The sequence below is a fragment of the Tursiops truncatus genome, chromosome 14 (assembly GCF_011762595.2).
Source record: "Tursiops truncatus isolate mTurTru1 chromosome 14, mTurTru1.mat.Y, whole genome shotgun sequence".
In the NCBI taxonomy this organism is placed as follows: Eukaryota; Metazoa; Chordata; class Mammalia; order Artiodactyla; family Delphinidae; genus Tursiops; species Tursiops truncatus.
Genome location: NC_047047.1, coordinates 69,055,751 through 69,077,756, shown reverse-complemented (window position 1 = coordinate 69,077,756; position 22,006 = coordinate 69,055,751). Strand labels below are relative to the sequence as shown.

The 22,006-nt window shown below is 38.6% G+C and overlaps 1 protein-coding gene across 19 annotated transcripts in view; it reads right to left on the bottom strand.

Annotated features, from left to right (window-relative positions):
• DTNB (dystrobrevin beta) overlaps positions 1-22,006 on the bottom strand; it is a 241,396-nt gene that overhangs the window by 205,965 nt on the left and 13,425 nt on the right. For 18 of the 19 annotated variants that reach the window (XR_012325780.1, XR_002177905.3, XR_012325781.1 and 15 more), the window contains exon 2: positions 12,646-12,713. Coding sequence is in view for 16 of the 19 variants with exons in the window: in XM_073791536.1 (XP_073647637.1) it covers positions 12,646-12,712 (67 nt within the window). In the remaining 3 variants the exon portion in view is untranslated. Of the gene's footprint in view, positions 1-7,863; positions 7,967-12,645; positions 12,714-22,006 lie in introns of those variants that run through there. The other variant, XM_073791537.1, reaches the window with a different exon arrangement.

The window sequence follows — 22,006 nt, the reverse complement described above, 5'->3', positions numbered from 1 at the left end:
ATGAATCTATAAATCAAACTTTGTTTTCATTTCAAAATTTGCTGTAGGGCTTCCCTGGTGGCGCAGTGGTTGAGAGCCGATGCAGGGGACACGGGTTCGTGCCCCGGTCCGGGAAGATCCCACATGCCGCGGAGCAGCTGGGCCCGTGAGCCATGGCCGCTGAGCCTGCGCGTCCGGAGCCTGTGCTCTGCAACGGGAGAGGCCACAACAGTGAGAGGCCCGCGTATGGCAAAAAAAAAAAAAAATTGCTGTCTTGAATTTTAAGGCCACTTCAGGGAACTCTGGCCTCCAGCGTGAGTTTTTTTATTTCACCTATGCTGCCTTGTAAGATCTGGCAGCAACTTTTGATTCAAAAAAGGGAAAGTGAACCAGCACAAATTATCTTATACCAATATTTACAGTCATCTTTCATTTCTGCTTATAGAAAAAAAAAAAGGAAGGATTTTTCCAGGTTTTTGGTAAAAGTAATATTTATTGACCAAAAAGTGAAGCAAAGATTTCTCTTAATCTCACTTCAATCAACCCTTACCTTGATGTCACAATTAAAATTATTTCCTCCATCACCTGGTTCTCACAAAATTTCTACCCTTCTATACATACACGTTATAGTCCTATTTTCTTTTTTTTAATATAACAGGTTTTTTGAAATATAATTCATCCATTAAAGTATTCAACTTAGTTGTGCAACCATCACCACAGTCAGTTTTTCATTATCTCAAAAAAGAAACCTCTTCCCCTTATGAGTCACTTTGCCCATTTTTTAATTGAGTTGTTTGTCTTTCATTATTGAGTTTTAAGTACTTTATATGTTGTAGATACAAGTCCCTTATGAAATATATGATTTGCAAATTTTTTTTCCCATTCTCTGAGTAGTCATTTCACTTTCTTGGTCGTATCTAATGGGGCACAAAAGGTTTTAATTTTGATAAATCCAATATATCTATTTGTTATTTTGTCACTTGTGCTTTTGGTGTCATACCTGAGAAGGCTTTGCCTAATCTAAGTTTATGAAGATTTATACCTATGTGTCCTTCTAAAAGTTTTACACTTTTAGATCTTACATTTAGGGCTATGATATATTTTTAGTTAATTTATTATGCAGTATGAGGCGGAGGTTCAAATTCATTCTTTTGCATATGGATACCCACTTGTCCCAGCGCCATTTGTTCAAAATACTATTCTTTCTTCATTAAATGGTCTTGGTATCCTTGTGAAAAATCAAGTGACCACAGATGTATGGGTTTAATTTTTAACTTTCAATTCTATCCCACTGATTATATGTCTATTCTTATGCCAGTACCACACAATCTGGATCATTGTGGCTTTGCAGTTCTCAAATTCGGAAGTGTGAGTCTTCCAACTTTGTTCTCTTTTGAGACTGTTTTGGCTACTCTGGGTTGAATTTCCATATGAATTTTAGGATCAGCCCATCCATTTCTTCAAAACAGCCAGTTTTTTTATGAGGACTGCAATGAGTTTGTGGATCAATTTAGGGAAAAGTGACATCTTAATGATAAATCTTCTGATCCTCTAATACAGGATATCTTTCCATTTATTTAGTCTTCCTTAATTTCTTTCAACAGTGTTTTGTAGTTTTCAGAGTGTAAGTTTTACACTTCTCTTGTTAAATTTATTCAGTCTGATTTTCTTTTACTCATTTAGTTTCTATATTACTATCTCAGCCTAAATATTTTAAATTGGAACCATTAAATATTAATTATTCAAAACCAAATAATTTTAAGAAAGAATGCCAACACATGTCCAAGAACATTTAATAAATAACCCGTCATTAAATCACTGCAGGTAATTTTAATGTCTAAACATTTATTTCTATGAAATATTTTAATGAGAAACACTGATAAAACGAATGTTAACAGCTAGGAAAGGAAAGTTCCACCCCCATCTGATCAAACAGAAACATTACTAATCTGATTGATCAGACTTTTTGCAGGGTATTTATTAGGCAATGCTTGCTAGTGGAAAAGTAACTACAGGAAAAAGGTAGTGCACCTGGTATAACTCACTCTTTTCAGACTCCTTCTCCAGTGCAGAGTCAGATTTGTCACCACAAAAGATGAAATAGAGCAGATATCACACAAGTCCAAAGCTAACTAGTTTAGGAAAATAGGAAACTCCAAATGCTTCAGACCAGTTTGCCAGAAATCTCTACACTGAAGTTTCAGGAACTAGTCAAGAATCAAGTATCACTCTGCTTCCCTTTGCCAGTCTGATCCTTGTGAAAATACATCACTCTAAATGTATTGAGGAAAATGTAGAGAGAGCAGTGGGATGTTACAGCATTCAGAAATTCTAAGAAGTCCTGGCCAGAGCATCATTTTTTAAAAATCTAATAGCAGTCCAAATCCAAAAATAATTTCTAAAAGTTAAGATATAATTAATAACCTTAGAATTTTATTAAAATACTATTGTACCAATATTCAACCAAACTTCCCATATGTTTCCCTTCTTCTGAAGCAGTCATCTTCCCTGATTTATATAAGGAGAATCCTCATACAGTGCCTAAGAATAGCCTTCATTTTTTTAATACTTCCCCTATGTAAATGTCACAGTAATTTCCTGATCAGAAAATATGGTAGTTTGGCAAATACAAAATAGAAAAGCCCCCAGTGAAGAAACTGAAATGACTGGAATATCACTTTGGGAATTCTGAACTAGAAATGATTACTCTTCATTATCATTCATTTCAAGAATATTTCATTAAAAGAAATACAATAAAATGTCATTTTTATACTAATGTCAGACAATGTTTCAAGCCCACCCAGAAATTACAGAGGTTTTCCCTGGTGGTGCAGGGGTTAAGAATCCGCCCGCCAATGCAGGGGACACAGGTTCGAGCCCTGGTCTGGGAAGATCCCACATGCGGCGGAGCAACAAAGCCCGCATGCCACAACTACTGAAGCGCGCGCACCTAGAGACCGTGCTCCACAACAAGAGAAGCCACTGCAATCAGAAGCCCATGCACCACAACAAAGAATAGCCCCTGCCTGCGGCAACTACAGAAAGCCTGCGTGCAACGAGGACCCAACGCAACCAGAAATTAATTAATTAATTAAATTAAAAAAAAGAAAAGAAACGATACAGAGAGCCCTAACTAAATATCCAGGCAGAACTCTGGCCCCAGTTAGAAAGCCCAGTGAAATTCGTGAACAGACAGGGAACCAATGGGACACTGGGTACCCAGGAGGTACAGGAGAAAGATAGGGAAAGGGTAAGAAAGGATTAAGCCTTCTTTGCACTTTATGGCTCTCCTTATTCATGAGAATGGGATATGAATGTTCTATAGTATAACCAAATCCCAAGGAAAGCAAAGAGTCAAATGCAAGGGTTTTATTGTACCTGTTTGTATCAGAAGCTTATATCAAAACCCCCAGGGGAGGAAGCTGGAATCTTCATTCTTAACAAATGCCCCTAAAGACTCTTATAATCAAGCTAGTTTGGGGAAACACAGGACTACCCAACTCAATTTAAAGGTCTAGCTCATGCACCTCTCACATTTTACCTCACACTCCACTCCAATCAGTCTGGACTACCTACAGTTACCCAAACATACCGGGTCCCGTCACCTCTGGGCCTTGGTAAGTGATAGTGCCCCAGCCCTTCCTTCACCACATTATTGGGCTGACTCAGCCAAGACATCACTTCCTCCCAGATTCCTTCCTGGACCCCCCTTGCTTCCCCCATCATGGCTCCTACTGCTATCATCCCTTGTTCCCACTTCCAGGAAAACAAAATCCATGAAGGCAGAGACCATTTTACTGTTGTATTATTCATTACTGTATGTCCCAAAGTAGGACACAATAAAACTAGCACCTAAATATTTATTGAATGAATAAATAACTGAAAACTGGGAAGTTCTGGGTTGTCTGATATAAAAAAGGCTTTTTCCCAAAAATTTACAAAGGAATGTCAAAAGGATATACAGCTGCAGACACTAGCAAGGAAAGGCTCATGGTGGGAGATGACAAAAGTAGTGGGGAAGCCAGTTCCTTTTCCTGTGTAAACATGTTGATGCTTTTAACTTTCCTCAGGTAGGGCAGAGCACTCCAAACTGTGTTCCAGGAAGCCACAGGATTTGATGGACGTGCTCAGCAGACGAATGACAGGGATAAGGAAGTAAATGTACTTTGCTGAAAATCGAATCTAACTGGGGAGATGAGGAGGAAGGAAGGAGAAAGGGGAGAAGAGATTATAAATCTAATAAATGTAAGTACAGTAACATGTCTGAATTGTCTAAAAACTTTCACAAGCAGTTCTAATTAGGAAAAAAAATTTTTTCAAAAAAAACATTAGTCTGAATAAGCAACAAATATGAACACGAATGACTTCCTCATTTTTTTCTTGGCAGTACACTTAAAAACCCTAGGGACCAAAGATGAAGCCAGAGGTCCCAGCAGAGAGGAAGGTACAGATAACACCAAGATCACTGAAGGGTGACTCTCTCAGTGGGTGAACTAGGAAAAAAAGTTTTAAAATCCCGCAAAAGGAAATGGCTGTGACACATACCTGGCTCCACCAAGATCTGGATTTAAATTTTTGTAAATAATGGCAAACAAACAAACTGATAACCAAATAGGTTGGATAAAACAAAAATGGATTATACAAGATAAAAATAAAGTCTAATTTGTGGAGTTCAAAAGATAATACAAAAAAGAGCATATATTTCATAAAGGAGGTACTCTAATACATCCTAAAAATATTCTTGTATTACTTTGAACAAAGTTATAAATATTGATATGATTTGGGCTTCATTTTTTTTTTTACATCTTTATTGGAGTATAATTGCTTTACAATGGTGTGTTAGTTTCTGCTTTATAAAAAAGCGAATCATTTATACATATACATATGTTCCCATATCTCTTCCCTCTTGCGTCTCCCTCCCTCCCACCCTCCCTATCCCACCCCTCTAGGTGGTCACAAAGCACCGAGCTGATCTCCCTGTGCCATGTGGCTGCTTCCCATTAGCTATCTATTTTACGTTTGGTAGTGTATATATGTCCATATCACTCCCTCACTTTGTCACAGCTTACCCTTCCCCCTCCCCATATCCTCAAGTCCATTCTCTAGTAGGTCTGTGTCTTTATTCCTGTCTTACTCCTAGGTTCTTCATGATGTTTTTCTTTTCTTAAATTCCATATATATGTGTTAGCATACGGTATTTGTCTTTCTCTTTCTGACTTACTTCAATCTGTATGACAGACTCTAGGTCCATCCACCTCATTACAAATAGCTCAATTTCATTTGTTTTTATGGCTGAGTAATATTCCATTGTATATATGTGCCACATCTTCTTTATCCATTCATCCGATGATGGACACTTAGGTTGTTTCCATCTCCTAGTTATTGTAAATAGAGCTGCAATGAACATTTTGGTACATGACTCTTTTTTTTTTTTTTTTTTGCAGTACACGGGCCTCTCACTGTTGTGGCCTCTCCCACTGCGGAGCACAGGCTCCGGACGCACAGGCTCAGCGGTCATGGCTCACAGGCCCAGCCGCTCCGTGGCATGTGTGATCTTCCCGGACCGGGGCACGAACCCGTGTCCCCTGCATCGGCAGGCAGACTCTCAACCACTGCGCCACCAGGGAAGCCCCATGACTCTTTTTGAATTATGGTTTTATCAGGGTATATGCCCAGTAGTGGGATTGCTGGGTTATATGGTAGTTCTATTTGTAGTTTTTTAAGGAACCTCCATACTGTTCTCCATAGTGGCTGTACCAATTCACATTCCCACCAGCAGTGCAAGAGGGTTCCCTTTCCTCCACACCCTCTCCAGCATTTATTGTTTCTAGACTTTCTGATGATGGCCATTCTGACTGGTGTGAGATGATATCTCATTGTAGTTTTGATTTGCATTTCTCTAATGATTAACGATGTTAAGCATTCTTTCATGTGTTTGTTGGCAGTCTGTATATCTTCTTTGGACAAATGTCTATGTAGGTCTTCTGGCCATTTTTGGACTGGGTTGTTTGGTTTTTTGTTATTGAGCTGCATGTAAATTGTAAATTTTGGAGATTAATCCTTTGTCAGTTGCTTCACTTGCAAATATTTTCTCCCATTCTGAGGGTTGTCTTTTGGTCTTGTTTATGGTTTCCTTTGCTGTGCAAAAGCTTTGAAGTTTCATTTGGTCCCATTTGTTTATTTTTGTTTTTATTTCCATTTCTCTAGGATGTGGGTCAAAAAGTATCTTGCTGTGATTTATGTCATAGAGTGTTCTGCCTATGTTTTCCTCTAAGAGTTTGATAGCTTCTGGCCTTACATTTAGGTCTTTAATCCATCTGGGCTTCATTTTAATTGATGTTAAAATTTCTGGAGTAACCACAAAAAGAACAGAAAAAGAACATACAACTCACAAGTAAGTAGAGGGAAAAAGTAGAATGGAGGGAAGCTCAATTCATCTAATAGAAGTCAAGAAAGGAGGGAAAAAAAAACAGAGAAAGGACAAAACTGAAGTACAAAATAAAATGGAAGAAAAATGAAACATATCAGTATTCATAAAAAAGGTTAAACAGGGCTTCCCTGGTGGCGCAGTGGTTGAGAGTCCACCTGCCGATGCAGGGGACACGGGTTCGTGCCCCGGTCCAGGAAGATCCCACATGCCGTGGAGCGGCTGGGCCCGTGAGCCATGGCCGCTGAGCCTGCGTGTCCAAGAGCCTGTGCTCCGCAATGGGAGAGGCCACAACAGTGAGACCCCGCGTACCGAAAAAAAAAAAAAGGTTAAACAAAATAAAGTCTTCAGTGAAAAAGCCAAAATTGTCACAATGGTCGTTTTGGTTATTTTTTAAAATAATCTAACTTATGCTGTTTACAAGAGATACATATATAACATAAGGATACAGGGAAAAAAATTAAAGAATAAATGGATATATACTGAAAAATCTGCAAACAACAAATGCTAGAGAGGGTGTGGAGAACAGGGAACCCTCTTGCACTGTTGGTGGGAATGTAAATTGATACAGCCACTATGGAGAACAGTATGGAGGTTCCTTAAAAAACTACAACTAGAACTACCATACAACCCAGCAATCCCACTACTGGGCATATAACCTGAGAAAACCGTAATTCAAAAACAGTCATGTACCACAATGTTCATTGCAGCTCTATTTACAATAGCCAGGACATGGAAGCAACCTAAGTGTCCATCGACAGATGAATGGATAAAGAAGATGTGGCACATATATACAATGGAATATTACTCAGCCATAAAAAGAAACGAAATTGAGTTATTTGTAGTGAGGTGGATGGACCTAGAGTCTGTCATACAGAGTGAAGTAAGTCAGAAAAAGAAAAACAAATACCGTATGCTAACACATATATATGGAATCTAAAAAAAAAAAAATTGTTCTGAAGAACCTCGGGGCAGTACAGGGATAAAGATGCAGACATAGAGAATGGACTTGAGGACAGGGGTAGGGGGAAGGGTAAGCTGGGACGAAGTGAGAGAGTGGCATGGACATATGTATACTACCAAATGTAAATTCGATAGCTAGTGGGAAGCAGCCGCATAGCACAGGGAGATCAGCTCAGTGCTTTGTGACCACCTAGAGGGGTGGGATAGGCAGGGTGGGAGGGAGATGCAACAGGGAGGAGATATGGCGATATATGTACACGTACAGGTGATTCACTTTGTTATACAGCAGAAACTAACACACCATTGTAAAGCAATTATACTCCAATAAAGATGTTAACAGAATAAAAAATAAATTAAAAATAAAAAAGATATTTAGTGTACTAGGCATGCTAATCAAAAGAAAGCTGGTGGGCTTCCCTGGTGGTGCAATGGTTAAGAGTCCGCCTGCCGATGCAGGGGACACGGGTTCGTGCCCTGGTCTGGGAAGTACCCACATGCCGCAGAGCGGCTGGGCCCGTGAGCCATGGCCGCTGAGCCTGCGCGTCCGGAGCCTGTGCTCTGCAACGGGAGAGGCCACAACAGTGAGAGGCCCGCGTACTGCAAAAAAAAAAAAAAAAAAAGCTGGTATAGATATATTAATATACAACAAAACAAACTTTGAAGCAAAAAAGCATGACTAGAAAAAAAAAGTGTACCTATATAATAATAAAAGATTCAATTTCCCAGGTAGACAGAACATTTTAATATATATGCATCTAAGAACAAAAGCTTCAAAACACTGACCGAACTACAGGGGGGAAATTTTAAATCCATGATCAAAGCAGAGATTTTTAACATCTTCCAGTAATTAAGATCAAGCAGTCAAATCAGAAAAGACAAAAAGATTTTAGTAAAACATAATGAGCTTGATCTAGATAATACAGAAATCATACACATGATTTTCAAGCACTCATGGAATATTTAGAAAAACATACAAATATCAACAAATACAAAGATTCTAGAAAATCCCTCACTCCCTGACCCATAATCCCATTAAGCTAAATATCTTTATTATTAAAACAGACATTCATTTACGAATTTAAAAGGATACTTCTCATTAATCTACAACAGAAATTAGAAAACACAGAGATCTGATAATGAAAATAGTATATATCAGAACACATGTAATACAAAAATAGAAAATCACGGAAAAGTATATTCTTCAGTGCTTACATAAGAAAGAAAAAAGTCTGAAAATAAATGGCCTACATTAGAAAAAGAAAAATACAACTGCCTAAAGTAGAAAGAAGAAAATAATAAACCACGTAATAGCATGATATAATGACACAGAAAACAAAGATACATAGAGAGGACCAATAAAGCCAAAGTTCCTTGAGAAGACCAATAAAAGTGACAAAATTCTGGAAAAGGAAAAATTCTGGAATCGCTGAGCATGGAGGCCTGGCATCAAGTATTTTGCAGACTCATCTAGAAAGTTTTTACTTTGGCACCAGAGTCGAGAGATTATCACCCTTCCTTTTTCTTAGTAATGTTACATCATGTAAAAATCGTAAACGATCAAATTATTTGTACGTAATTTAGTCTACTCCTCCTTTAATAAATACTTATTGAATTGCTGGGGCTACCATGATAAATACATGTGATTCTTACTTTCATGGTGCTTAGAGTCCAGAAGATAAAATATTAAGCAAAGAAAGAACAAACTGATTTCATCACTGTTCAAAATAGGAAATTAAAAGATACTGTCTAAAAATAGAAAGGCTTAAGAATACTACTGAAAGGCACAACAGTAAAGGTAACACAAGATAAAAAACACAAGCTATCTAAACTATTAAACTCCTATGACCGCTTTCATGCTACAACAGCAGAGTTGAGTAGCTATGACAGAGAACTCATCATATGGCCTGCAAATCCTAAAATATTTACTTTCTGGCTCTTTAAGAAAAAGACTGCTGGCCCCAGAACTATGTATGTTAAGGAGAAATATATTATATGTCACTGTATCATCTCAAGAGAAGCAGAAAACAACTGATAAAATTCTATACTCATTCGTGATTTAAAGAAAATAACAGTAATAACTCTTGGTAAATTAGGACAGAAAAGTAGATCTTTCACCTGGTGAAGGGTACAAAACCTACAACAAATATCATTTTAATAGTGAAATATTACATCCATTCCCATTCAAGTCAAAAACAAGACAAGAATGCCTGCTATCTTCCCAACTCTTAAATACAATATCTGAGGTCCTAACCAGTACAGTAGGTCATGAAAAAGAGGTATAAGGATTGCAAAAATAAGAGTCAAAATGGCCTTTCTTTAAAAATAATGCAGTTCCATAGAATGTACATCACCAAGAATGAACCCTAATGTAAACCATAGACTTTGAGTGATTATGATGTGTCAGTGTAGGTCCATCAGTTGTAATGGACGTGCCACTCTGGTGTGGGTGCTAATAGTGGGGGAGACAATGCATGTGCCAGGGCAGGGGGTATATATGAGATAGCTCTGTTCCTTCCTCTTTCATTTGGCTATGAACCTAAAACTGCTCTAAACAAATAAAGTCTTTTTAAAAAATGATGTACATGTAGTTACCTACCTAAGCAGAAGTCTAAACTAACCATTAATACTAATGAAAGAGTGGAGAAAGATCATTGGATTCAAAACTGACATACTAAAATCAACCCAATACCTAGATGACAGGGCCAAGTCATAAGGCTGGCAAATGGTGATTTCTGCATCCTCAGAAAGTAATTATAACGCAGATTTGGGGTGATGCTGGAAATGAGAGTGGGGCTTCCCACAGCAGATACCATTGCCACCAATGCAATACCTCCTGTGAAGAAATAGCGGAGGCTCAAGAAGCCATACCCACCAAACATCTCCCAGACTGTTCATATCCTTGAGTTTGCTACAGAGAATGGTAATTTATATGAAGTTATTGTGTCAGTGATAACATTCACTAAGTAGTAAACCCAATTCTTTGCAGAATACCCAATTTCTACTTCAAATATCTACCCCAGTCATGCTCTCTCACATGCCCATGTGAGTGCACCCCAGGTAATTCTTAGTATGAGGAATTATTATTTATTTGGTTTCCATATTTGTCGGTTTCCCTTTTAAAATGTAAGTGGTATGAGTGAAGTCAGGGACTGTGTTTTGTTCTCCCCTATAATCCTAGCACCTAGAATGGTGCCCGGAATGTAACAGATTCTCAGTAAATGTGTTAAAAATTAAATGAAAAGATGGTCCTTTTGCTGAGTCTGGAAGGGTAGGCAGGAACAACAAGCCAGATGAAGGTGAAGGCAACCCCATTAGCAACAGCACAGGGATATGGAAAACACGATCTATCTTGGGGAAAGCCAGTTCAGAACTGCTGGGAAATGACACACAAGGCATGTGATGGAAACTGGGAACCAAGAAAAAGAGTCCAGAAGGGCCTCATCTGGCACACTGTGGAGCTTGGGCTTTCTCAGGACCGTGATGACGAGCCTGAAGGGTTTTAAGAAGGAAGTAACCTAGAATAAATCTGGGTTCAATCTGGCAGCATCAGAGATCACCGATTTGAGAGTGCCAAGACTGAAGGAAAGGATCAGAAACCAACTGTTTTAGTTTAGAAAAGTAACAAGGATAAAAATATTAATAATAAACACAGCTTAATGCCACTGAACTGCATATTTATAAATGGTTAAAATAAATATGATTTATGTATATTTTACCACAATTAAAAAAAAGAGGAATTAAAAAAAAACACAGCTAGCCACATTAAATAACTACTTATCTGGGAAAGGAATGTGCTAAGTGCTTTAGTCACACTATCTCATTTAATCTTCATGATAGTTCTATGAAGTAGGTACAATTCCCATTTTATGGATGAAGAAACTGTAGCACAGAGAGAGAAAGTAACTTGCCCAAGGTTATACAGCCAGGAAGTGAGGGAGCCTAGATCCAAACCCAGGCAGTCTGACTGCAGAGCCTGGATTCAACACCATCATGGTATGAGGAACAGACAGATTCAAGACTCACTTTTGAGGGAACACTCAGCTGCACTTTGCCATTTCCTTGGAGGTGAAAGGTGAGGTGGAGAGAAGTGACTCCAAGCTGTCTGGCTTAGATGACTAGCAGTTAGCGACTCAGAGCTACAAAAGTCCTTAAAGGTCACCCAGACCGACTGCCTAACCAATGCCAAAAATTTCTTTTCCTCCTTTAACGAACAGTTATCTAGGCTATGCCTGGCAGGACAACGTAGGTCTGAGTTGAGTCAAACTCTGCCTCCCATTACTAAGACTCTAAAGACTTAAAATAGCTTGATAGTTGGAAGGGTCTTCTGAGACTTGATCTGCTGATTTTCACTCTGTGGTAGGTAGAATTCTAGAATTCTGCAACTGCCTCAGGGGCCATCTCAAGCTGACTCCTACTTCCCCCCCCCCCACCCCCCCCACCCCCCCCCCCCCCCCCCCCCCCCCCCCCCCCCCCCGGCTTCAGCCAAGCAGAACGAATTTTATGACACTCATGTTGAAGGTCCTTGTAAGGAGCACAGTGCTTTTAAAAGGTTTCACAATCATTGGTACAAACTAATAACCTGATTTCCTGGCTAAGGAATTTGAGGTCCACCAAGTGTGAACGCACTGGTCAAGGTCACACAGACAAGCAATCGCAAAACAAAACAATCCTTCAAATACTGGGAACTGCCTACTCTTCCTGGCCATCTTTTTCTTTGAGTTTCATATAAGAAACATACAAGAATATAGGAATATATGAGAATAAATAAGAATACATCAATATAAGAATTTTTTAACAGAAGATTTCAAAGGGTATATAGTAAAGTAATATACCAAAGTACACATTCCTGCTTTTACTTTTTCCTACAGTTCTAAGTGTTTCCTAACACTTAGTCCTCGCTACCTTAGAATCTTTATCTAGTGTAAGGTAATTTACACAATATAATGTATTAATTATCTATCACCACCTGCAATCTCATGGTAACAATGGAGTTACAGCAAGAAGTCTAAATTGACTGGCATGCCTTAAACTCACAGATATTTTAGGTAACATTTCTGCCTTTTTATTTATGACCTTGAAGAAAGCAATTCAAGTCAATTCAATTAAAATATATGCTCTGGCTTGGTGTCCTCCAACTGCACGATTCTTTAACTCCCATTCTTCCCTTTCTAAAGCTTGTAACATAAAACTTATGATTAATGCTATGACTTGATCGGGGAAAAAAAAAAAACATTCCCACACATACAAACAGGATTCCAGAAGCACTCAGGACTCACGCATTTCTATGAACAGCTGCCTCTTCTCTGCCATGGTCTTCCGCTTGTTCCCACTTTCCTCAATCATCCTAGAGACAAAGAAGGATACAATAAACCAATGTGTAATTTGACAATTCCACCAAGTGCTTATCAGTCTGTTGTGAAGAGGTACAAGAAACCAAGCTGTGTATGCATACATTAAAAGGATATCAGTAAAAATAAAGTAGAAGCCTGATACAGAAAAAAACAAACTGTTGTCCCTTTATTTGATAGCTTCTAAAATATTATAAAGTCAATACTTAAATGAGCTCATACACTTGCTTCCTGTGCTGAAAATATGGGGCCACGTCTTATTTCTAACTTTGTTTTCTCTGCAGAGTCCTGGATTAGTTGAGACATCTTCCCCATATTCCTACTGCTTTACATAGATAAACATGTTACTAAAGATGATTTAGGTAATAATTATAATGAAAGTCTATAATAAGGAACATCAGGATAATTAGCTTATACATAAAAAGTATAAATAGAATCTTTTATTTTTATATTAAAAAGTATTAAACAAAAAAGGTATTCATCCACAAACTCAAAGAACTCCTAAATGTAAGTTTTTAATCACATGACTTTGGCTATGCCAGTCACTTTGTTTAAGAAAAAACTCTTTCCATGCATTATCTCATTTAATCCTCCCAACAAGTCTGGGTGCTGGCATTATTATTATCCCCATTTTACAGATTAGGAAACAGATGCCTAGAAAAGAACACTAACTTGCTCAAGGACACACAACTCAGAAGCGGTAGAGTAGAATCCCAACCCTTTCATTAAACTTCTTTCATAATTTTTGCCTCTAGATGCATATTTTCAAATCTTTATGCTTAAAAAGCTAGAACACAATAGCCCATTGCATGGACCCTACTGATGCAAAATCTGTGACATCTCAGCCAAACTTCGCCTTACTCTATGAAGAAAAAAATATCTAAACAAATAGCATAAGCTAAATATCCCTAAGAAGATTAAACTGCTGTAAATCATGGAGTGATTTATATAACATTGTCGAATACGTCAGAATCACGAATTAAATGGTGACTACACAAATTACATATCTATTAAAGCAAAGTGCCTGCTGAAAGTTTAGTTATAAATATATCCTAAAGAAAATTTATAATGTAAATATATTCCTTACCATTCTGCAATTAATATTTTGATCATTAAAACTATCCCTTTCCGGGCTTCCCTGGTGGCGCAGTGGTTGAGAGTCCACCTGCCGATGCAGGGGACATGGGTTCGTGCCCCGGTCTGGGAAGTTCCCACATGCTGCGTAGCGGCTGGGCCCGTGAGCCATGGCCGCTGAGCCTGCGCGTCCGGAGCCTGTGCTCCGCAACGGGAGAGGCCACAACAGTGAGAGGCCCGTGTACGGCCAAAAAAAACTATCCCTTTCCTAGATCACTGAAATGTTACCAAATAGGCTTCAATGTACATGATGGTTACCTAACAATTTGCCCCCAAGAGAAAACAGTTTTAAACGGAAAGAAAGTAAGCCAAAGAAAAAGCAACCAGAAACAGCAAACATCTAATGAAATGTCGGTCCTAGAGAAAAAAACAAGAGTTGGTACCAGGAGCCTATAATTATAATGAAACGAAGATATTCAAAAGCCTCCTCCCTGTCCCCAAACTTGGTCTCCCACTGGGTAATACAAATTTTAAATGCTAAACACAGATTAAAACAGAGAATCATAATGTCCTTTATAATATATATCATTTATTATATACTTCTACTTTTGCTATTTCTTTAAATCACTTTTTCTCAAAGTAGAATTATGAATTCCTGGAGATCCCTAAGTTTTTCATTACAGTTTTCTAAATTTTGTCTTTATTTCCAGATTAATCTTCAAAAAAATTAACATAAACATATTTTAGATCATCTGGATGACCACGAAACTACAAGTACTGCCGATGCCACTTCAGAGGCCACATCTGCATGTGTGATTACTGTGGCACTGGAAGCAAGAGAGCACGCTAGAGAAACTATAGTACCTGGACCAGATCTGACCTGCCACCTGTTTTTGCAAATGAAGTTTTACTGGAACACAGCCAAACCTATTCATTTATGTATTGTCTAAGGATGCTCTCATGCTACAACGGCAGAGTCGAGTGTTTTCAACAGAGAGCATCTGGCATGCAACGTCTAAAATAATTACCATCTGGTCCTTTAAGTAAAAGCATGCCAACCCAACCTAAAGCAATAGTAATTAATACTGCATTACTACACGTCTGGCTTTCCCATGGTGCCTGATAAGAAATCCTTTATTAGCTACTTTCTTCTCTGTCTTACTTCTCCACTCTTCTACCAGTATTTCCTAGGATCTTAAAAAAAAAAAAATTTTTTTTTAATTTGCATTTGAGCCCTTATAGAGCATTTGCTTCTAGGGTAACCCAAAATAAGACAGATTTGATCCTGTAAAACAGTCCTTCAAGATGAATTCTGTAAGTGGATCACTCGCCAACAGATGACAAGGATCCCAGTGCTGGTAGTAAGTAGCTTGGTGAGAACCCCTGGTGTGCTGCTGCATGGATAGTACTAAGACTCATGAAGTGGTGGAGCTAGTACGGGACACAGGTAGAAGAAGATAATTGGCTTATACAATAGCTTTAGCATTTGAGAGAGACAGGAGGACCGGGAATTTTAAAGACAATTAAATGGTTGAGCTTTTGTTAAGTAGGACGGATGCACAGAAGAAAGAAAATGTCAAGGCTTAAATCAGCCAAGTACCAACTCAGAGCATGCTATGAGAGCCAGAGACCTCCATGGCAGCACTTTTTAAGGAACCCTCAGCTCCCACAACTTGAGAGCAGATTGTGCTAAAAATCAGGCTCAAATTCTGTGTATGAAAGTAGGCAGCTTAACAAAGAAGACTGAATTCATAGTCCAGCCAAGATTCCCCTGAACCCTATAGGCCTGAAGAAGTGGCTCTCTGCTCTTGCTACAAGGGCAGTCTCCTCTGCCTAAAGACTATGCAAAGTTCTCATCTGAGATGCATGCCTAGAAAGATGCTGACCCTCCTCAGGATCTGTTTCTACCTCCCTCACTGCTTCTACGCTAATAACTAGGGTCAAGTCTTACATCATCAGAAAGGGAAGGTACTGTCCCTGCTTTGGATGGAAAAGGGCTGATTCATCAAAACAGCTGCTGGACCTGACGATATGCACTAATAGGAACTGGAAGAACATACCTGGGAATGGACCTTGAGAGTGCTGAACTTGAGCCAAGTGTAAAGTAAGACAAAGTTTGTTGCCATGGCGGTACTCAACCCATGACCCAGGATTTAATATTCTGAAAAGGACACCTGGCGCCAGTCCTAATATGCCACTAGACTGGCTCATTTAAGCTGGGCATGCGGGTTTTGGTGGCCTAGAGAAGATGAACTGGAGATGCTGGAACTGCAGAGCAAGTATTAAGGAAACAGTTAATAGGGTGTTCTCCTTCCCCATATCTCCTGGCCTTTACTGAATCCTTCTATACTGACTGACAGCATCTGCATTTTGTTTGTTTGTCTGTTTAAACAGAGAAACGAGGCTTTCTCTGACCTCTGAAGTCCATTTTGTTCCTTGCATGTCAGGCCTGAAATGCTATAAATTTACCACTCCCTAGAAACAGTCTTAACCAATGACTGACTTAGTTGGTATATACTCTACCTACCTTGCCTCCTAAAAGGGTATAAATCTGAGGACATGTTTTACACAGGCTCCTAGAGTTCCCCAGTGGGAATAAGCTGCTGTCACCCACAGTGGTAACTTGCTTGATAACAAAACCCTTATCTGCTAACTTCCCTTCCCCATCTCACCTCCCGGTCCCCTGCTGATGTTTGCAGAGGTAACCTCCAAAACAAAATACTTGCACGCAAATCCTTGTCTAAGAGTCAGCTTCTGATAGAACTCAAACTAAAATATTAAGTCTTTTCATTTCAACCAAGCTTATAGTTCAGATTTCATAAAATCCAAATGTATGGGGTACACATAAATTAAGATTACTATAAATGATTTCCCCAGGCCTCAGCATGACTCCATTTCAGTGCTCCATGGATCCTCATACCTCCATCTTTGTAATTATGATTTTAACAGTCCACACTCAACAAAGATCTGACCCTACTACCACACCTGATTACGTCCTTGTCTTCCTGATACAACTTTAAAGATCAACAGTTACATGAATGTAAACACATGTCTCTTCTTCCTTCCACTTGGACTCCTGGCACTTTGCCTTTTCTGAGCCTCATAATCTAGAAGTAACCAACACCTCCTTATCATTCACTTCACATACTAACTCTGATTTCAAACACTGCCATTTCCTTCCTCATAATCACTCTCACATCCACCTTTTTTTCCCATTTCAACTGCCAAAAATCTTTGTCCACATGAATGTACAAATAAAATTCTCTGACGCCTTGATCTCAGGACTCTGCAACCCCTTCTTCCTGTGGTTCATCCTGTGAAATCTACTAGGTACATTTATTCAAACATGTTTGATCTTCACAGGATCCTGATCACCCTACTTAGGGGCTTCATTCCACCCAATTAAAAATATCAGAACACAAAGTGAAATAAGCCAGACAGAGAAAAGACAAATACTATGTAATCTCACTCATATGTGGAATCTAATAATACCAAAAAAAAAGTCAAACATCACAGAAGCAGAGTAGATTGGTAGCTGCCAGGGGCTGGGGGGTGGGAGAAATGGGGAAATACAAAGCATACAAACTTTCAGTTACAAGATGAATAAATCCTGGGGATCAAATGCACAGCATGGTGACTGTAGTTGATAATACTCTACTGTATATCTGAAATTTGCTAAGAGAGTAGATCTTAAACCACCACCGCCACACACAAAAAAGAATGAGCTAATTAACTTAATTGCAGTAATCACTGCACAAGGTATACATTTATCAAATTATGTTGTACACTTTAAACATATACAATTTTATTTGTCATTATAGCTCAAAAAAGGTGGGGGAAAACTTTAACAATATATTTGAACACCTTTCCATGTCACTGAATACTTTTCAAAACCACAATTCTGAATGACAGAATGGAATTTTATCACGATCATTCATCCAAGTCTTGACTGTTGACAATTATTTCCAACTATCTACTTCTGCGAACAATGCAACAGTTAACATCTTTAAAGTAAAATTAAAAAAACGAAGAAGAACCAGAGTACAGCTTTAGTCTACAAAATGAAAGAAGACGAGAGTCCTAGCTATGAGAATGTAAGCAAAGTTTCTTCCATCTGAAAGGAGCTGAAACTGTTAGGTTCCTAGAAAAGATTATTTAATGACCCAAGCCCAAGGTCAAACTGAAAAAATGCACGATTCATGAAAGGAAAAATTGATAAGCTGCATCTTATCAAAATTAACTGCTCTGCAAAAGATACTATGAACAGAATGAAAAGACAAGCCCCAGAGTGAAAGAAATATTTTCAAAACACATATCTGATGAAGAACTTGTATTCAAATTATGAAAAGAACTCTTAAAACTCAACAATAAGAAAACAGCCCAATTTTAAAATGATCAGGGCTTCCCTGGTGGTGCAGTGGTTAAGAATCCGCCTGCCAATGCAGGGGACACAGATTTGAGCCCTGGTGCAGGAAGATCCCACATGCCGCGGAGCAACTAAGCCAGTGCTCTAGAGCCCTCAAGCCACAACTACTCAGCCCGAGTGCCACAACTACTGAAGCCCGCGCACCTAGAGCCCGTGCTCCGCTACAAGAGAAGCCACCACAGTGAGAAGCCCGTGCACCGCAACGAAGAGCAGCCCCCGCTAGCCGCAACTAGAGAAAGCCCGTGTGCAGCAACGAAGACCCAACGCAGCCAAAAAATAAATAAATAAATTTAATGATCAAAAGATCTGAACAGATACCTTACCAAAGAAATTATACGGATGGTAAGCATATGAAAAGAGGTTCAACTGCATTTGTCATTAGGAAATTACAAAGTAAAACAACAAGATACCACTATACACCTATTAGAACAGCTAAAATCCAAAAAACTGTCAATAGCAAATGATGACAAGAATGTAGAGCAACAGGAACTCTCATCCATTGCTAGTGGGAATGCACAGACAGCCTGGTTGGAAAACGGTTTTGCAGTCTCTTACAAAACTAATCATAGTCTTACCATACAATTCAGTAATTGCACTAGGTATTTAACCAACTAAGTGGAAAATGTATATTCACACAAAACTTGCACCCAAATGTTTATACCAGCTTTATTCACAACTGCCAAATACTGAAAGCAACGAAGGTGCCCTTCAATAGGTGAACAGATAAAGAAACTACTACTTTCATAAATGGAATATTATTCAGCAGTAATAAATAAGCTATCAAGCCATGAAAAAACCTGAAGCTTAAATGCGTATTGCTAAGTGAAAAAAGCCAGTCTGAAAAGGCTACATACTATATGATTCCAATTTTATGACCTTCTAGAAAAAACAAAGCAATACAGATGGTAAAATAATCAGTGGTTGCCAGAGATTTGGGAAGAAGGGAAGAGGAATGAATAGGTGAAGCACAGGGGAAGTTCGAGGGTGATAAAACTTCCGTGTGATACTGTAATGGTGGACACTGACACCACACATTTGTGAAAACCAAAGAAAATTACAACACAGAGTGAACCTTAATGTATGTAAAAAAAATTTTTTTTAATCCTTTAGGGGGGGCTTCCCTGGTGGCGCAGTGGTTGAGAGTCCGCCTGCCGATGCAGGGGACACAGGTTCGTGCCCCGGTCCGGGAAGATTCCACATGCCGCGGAGCGGCTGGGCCCGTGAGCCATGGCCGCTGAGCCTGCGCGTCAGGAGCCTGTTGCTCCGCAACGGGAGAGGCCACAACAGTGAGAGGCCCGCGTACTGCAAAAAAAAAAAAAAAAAACAAAACAAAACACCATAGTAATCCTTTAGGGGGTCAAAGAACCCCAGAATGAAATGGAGAATATAACAAAACAATCTAACTGTATTACAAATGTATGAAACAGCCTCACTGAACGGTGGGGGGAAAGTATAGTAACCTAAGTAACTCTAGAAGTGAACAGAGTCTGTTAAAACTAAAGGCAAAATAAAATATATATAAGTACTGTACTCTGGTTTCCCACAGGCTATGGGTTAAGAATTCTAATACTGCTATGCATGTATGCATAACTGAACAATTAAGTAAACAGATGGCAGATGGTGAAGTGTGAGGTTACAGATAAGCAAGGTGAGAAGCTATAATGATCCAGGTGGTAATGGAATGGATTACAATTGGAGACATCAGTATACCTTCATGGTTTACTCAATATAGATATATGGATAGTTACATATAAAAGCATTTGTAGGTATGTGTATATGCATTAGTATACACATATACATGTCCTTGCTCTGTCAACTGAGAGGGCCTAGAAACAAAAGTATCCCAAAGCACTCAGCACATTTAGTGGCCAAATTTTTGTTTATACCACCATTCTTCAATAAAAGGAACTAGGGCTCCTCCGAGAAATGCCTGAGGCAAGAAATATACACAATGAGCCTGGAGCATCTTGTACTATAGAAAGTAAAAAAGTCCTGGGAGGAACAAAACCATATGATAGGGGTATATCAAAGGGACACAGAGGCTAACTGAAAGAGCTCCCAATGGCCAAAGTTGGAAAAATTTCAGCAACAAAATAAAGTATTAAATATCCTTAAGTTGATACTGATACATGAGAATGAAGAATCGACAAATATCCTGTACAGAAAAATTCCAAATAATTGACATGGAGACTCTGCCCTGAAGAAGGTGGAACATAACTCCTCCCTCCTTAAGTGTGAGCTGCACACAGTGACTTCCTTCCAAAGAGGTGAAGGGGGAGGGGGAAATAACTTGACAGTGGAGAAACCTGATAAACACTACCTCAGCTAGGTGATCAAGTACAACACCAACAGTGATAAATTATGCTGACAGTATGGACCCTTGACACGATGTGATGAAAATGGCATTTTACCTCTGTGGTCTTCCCCTCCAAAACCCATAAACCCAGTCTAATCATGAGGAAAACATCAGGCAAATCTCAATTGAGGGGAATTTACAAAATACCTGACCAATACTCCTCAGAAGTGTCAAGTTTCATCAAAAACTTGACCAGAAAAAGCCAAGAAACCGACAAACCCAAGAGAAGTCTAAGGAGAGGACAACTAAATGTAATGTGGTATCCTAGATGGGATTCTGGAACAGAAAAAGGCCATTAGGTAAACGCTAAGGAAATCTGAAGAAAGTATGGATTTTAGTTAATAATGATGTATCATCACTGGTTCATTAACTGCAAGAAATGAACCATACTAATGTAAGATGCTAATAACAGAGGTAACAGGGTGTAGGATACATACAGAAACTATTATTGTTCAATTTTTCAGTAAATCTAAAACTGTTCTAAAAAAGTAAAGTTCAGTTTTTTAAAGACAGTACAATTACATATTTCTTCTCCTTTATTCTCTTAACTGACTTAAAAAACAATTGCTTTTTAATACAATATAGATAAAACAATACAATATAGATAAAACAATAAAATTGTATTGTTGGGCCTCTAACATACAGAATTATTTAATAAGACATAATCTTAAATGTCTCTGTACCTAACCACAGTACTTTAAAATAAGCAAAAATTGATAGAACTGAAAGGAGAAAGAGACAAATCCACTTATACTTGGAGACTTCAACACTCTTCTATGCTCAATACACGTAGAAAGTCGAGATGAATATGGAAGGACTCAACTTCACCATCAGCCAACTAGATCTAATTGACATTTGTGGAACAACCCACCCAATAATGACAAAATACAAATTCTTTACAAGTGCACATAAAACATGCATCACCAAATTCAGAAAAGCAAAGTCCTCTGGAGGTGGAAGTAGAATAATGTGACTGCAGAGGAATACCAACTCTATTAGCTATGATTTATTTATTAGGCAGGGCTGTGGGTACACTGTACTATTCTTTATGCTTTATATGCCCTATTTCATAATAAAATTTTAAGTCATTAGAGTATATTCTCTGGTAAACTTTTCCTTTAGTGGTCTGGAGGGTTAAAGAGGCAGGTCTCTATACCTTTTGTTATTAAAATGGACTACACCAAAAACCATAACCTCTGAACTTTTATCGAAATATACAGAAACGCTCACAAACTCCATAACTTGGTATAATATTTATTATTTCAAAACCTCAGCAATGTCTTCTACGAGTATCCCAACAGTATTGCTAACAAAGGATGGATTTTTAGTTTGTCACCAAACTAAAATTGTTATTTTTGTCTATGTATTATTTCAGCCAGTTTTACTAAAACGGGAAGAAGAAAAGTTTATGGCTTTTTGTCTTTTACTCCTGA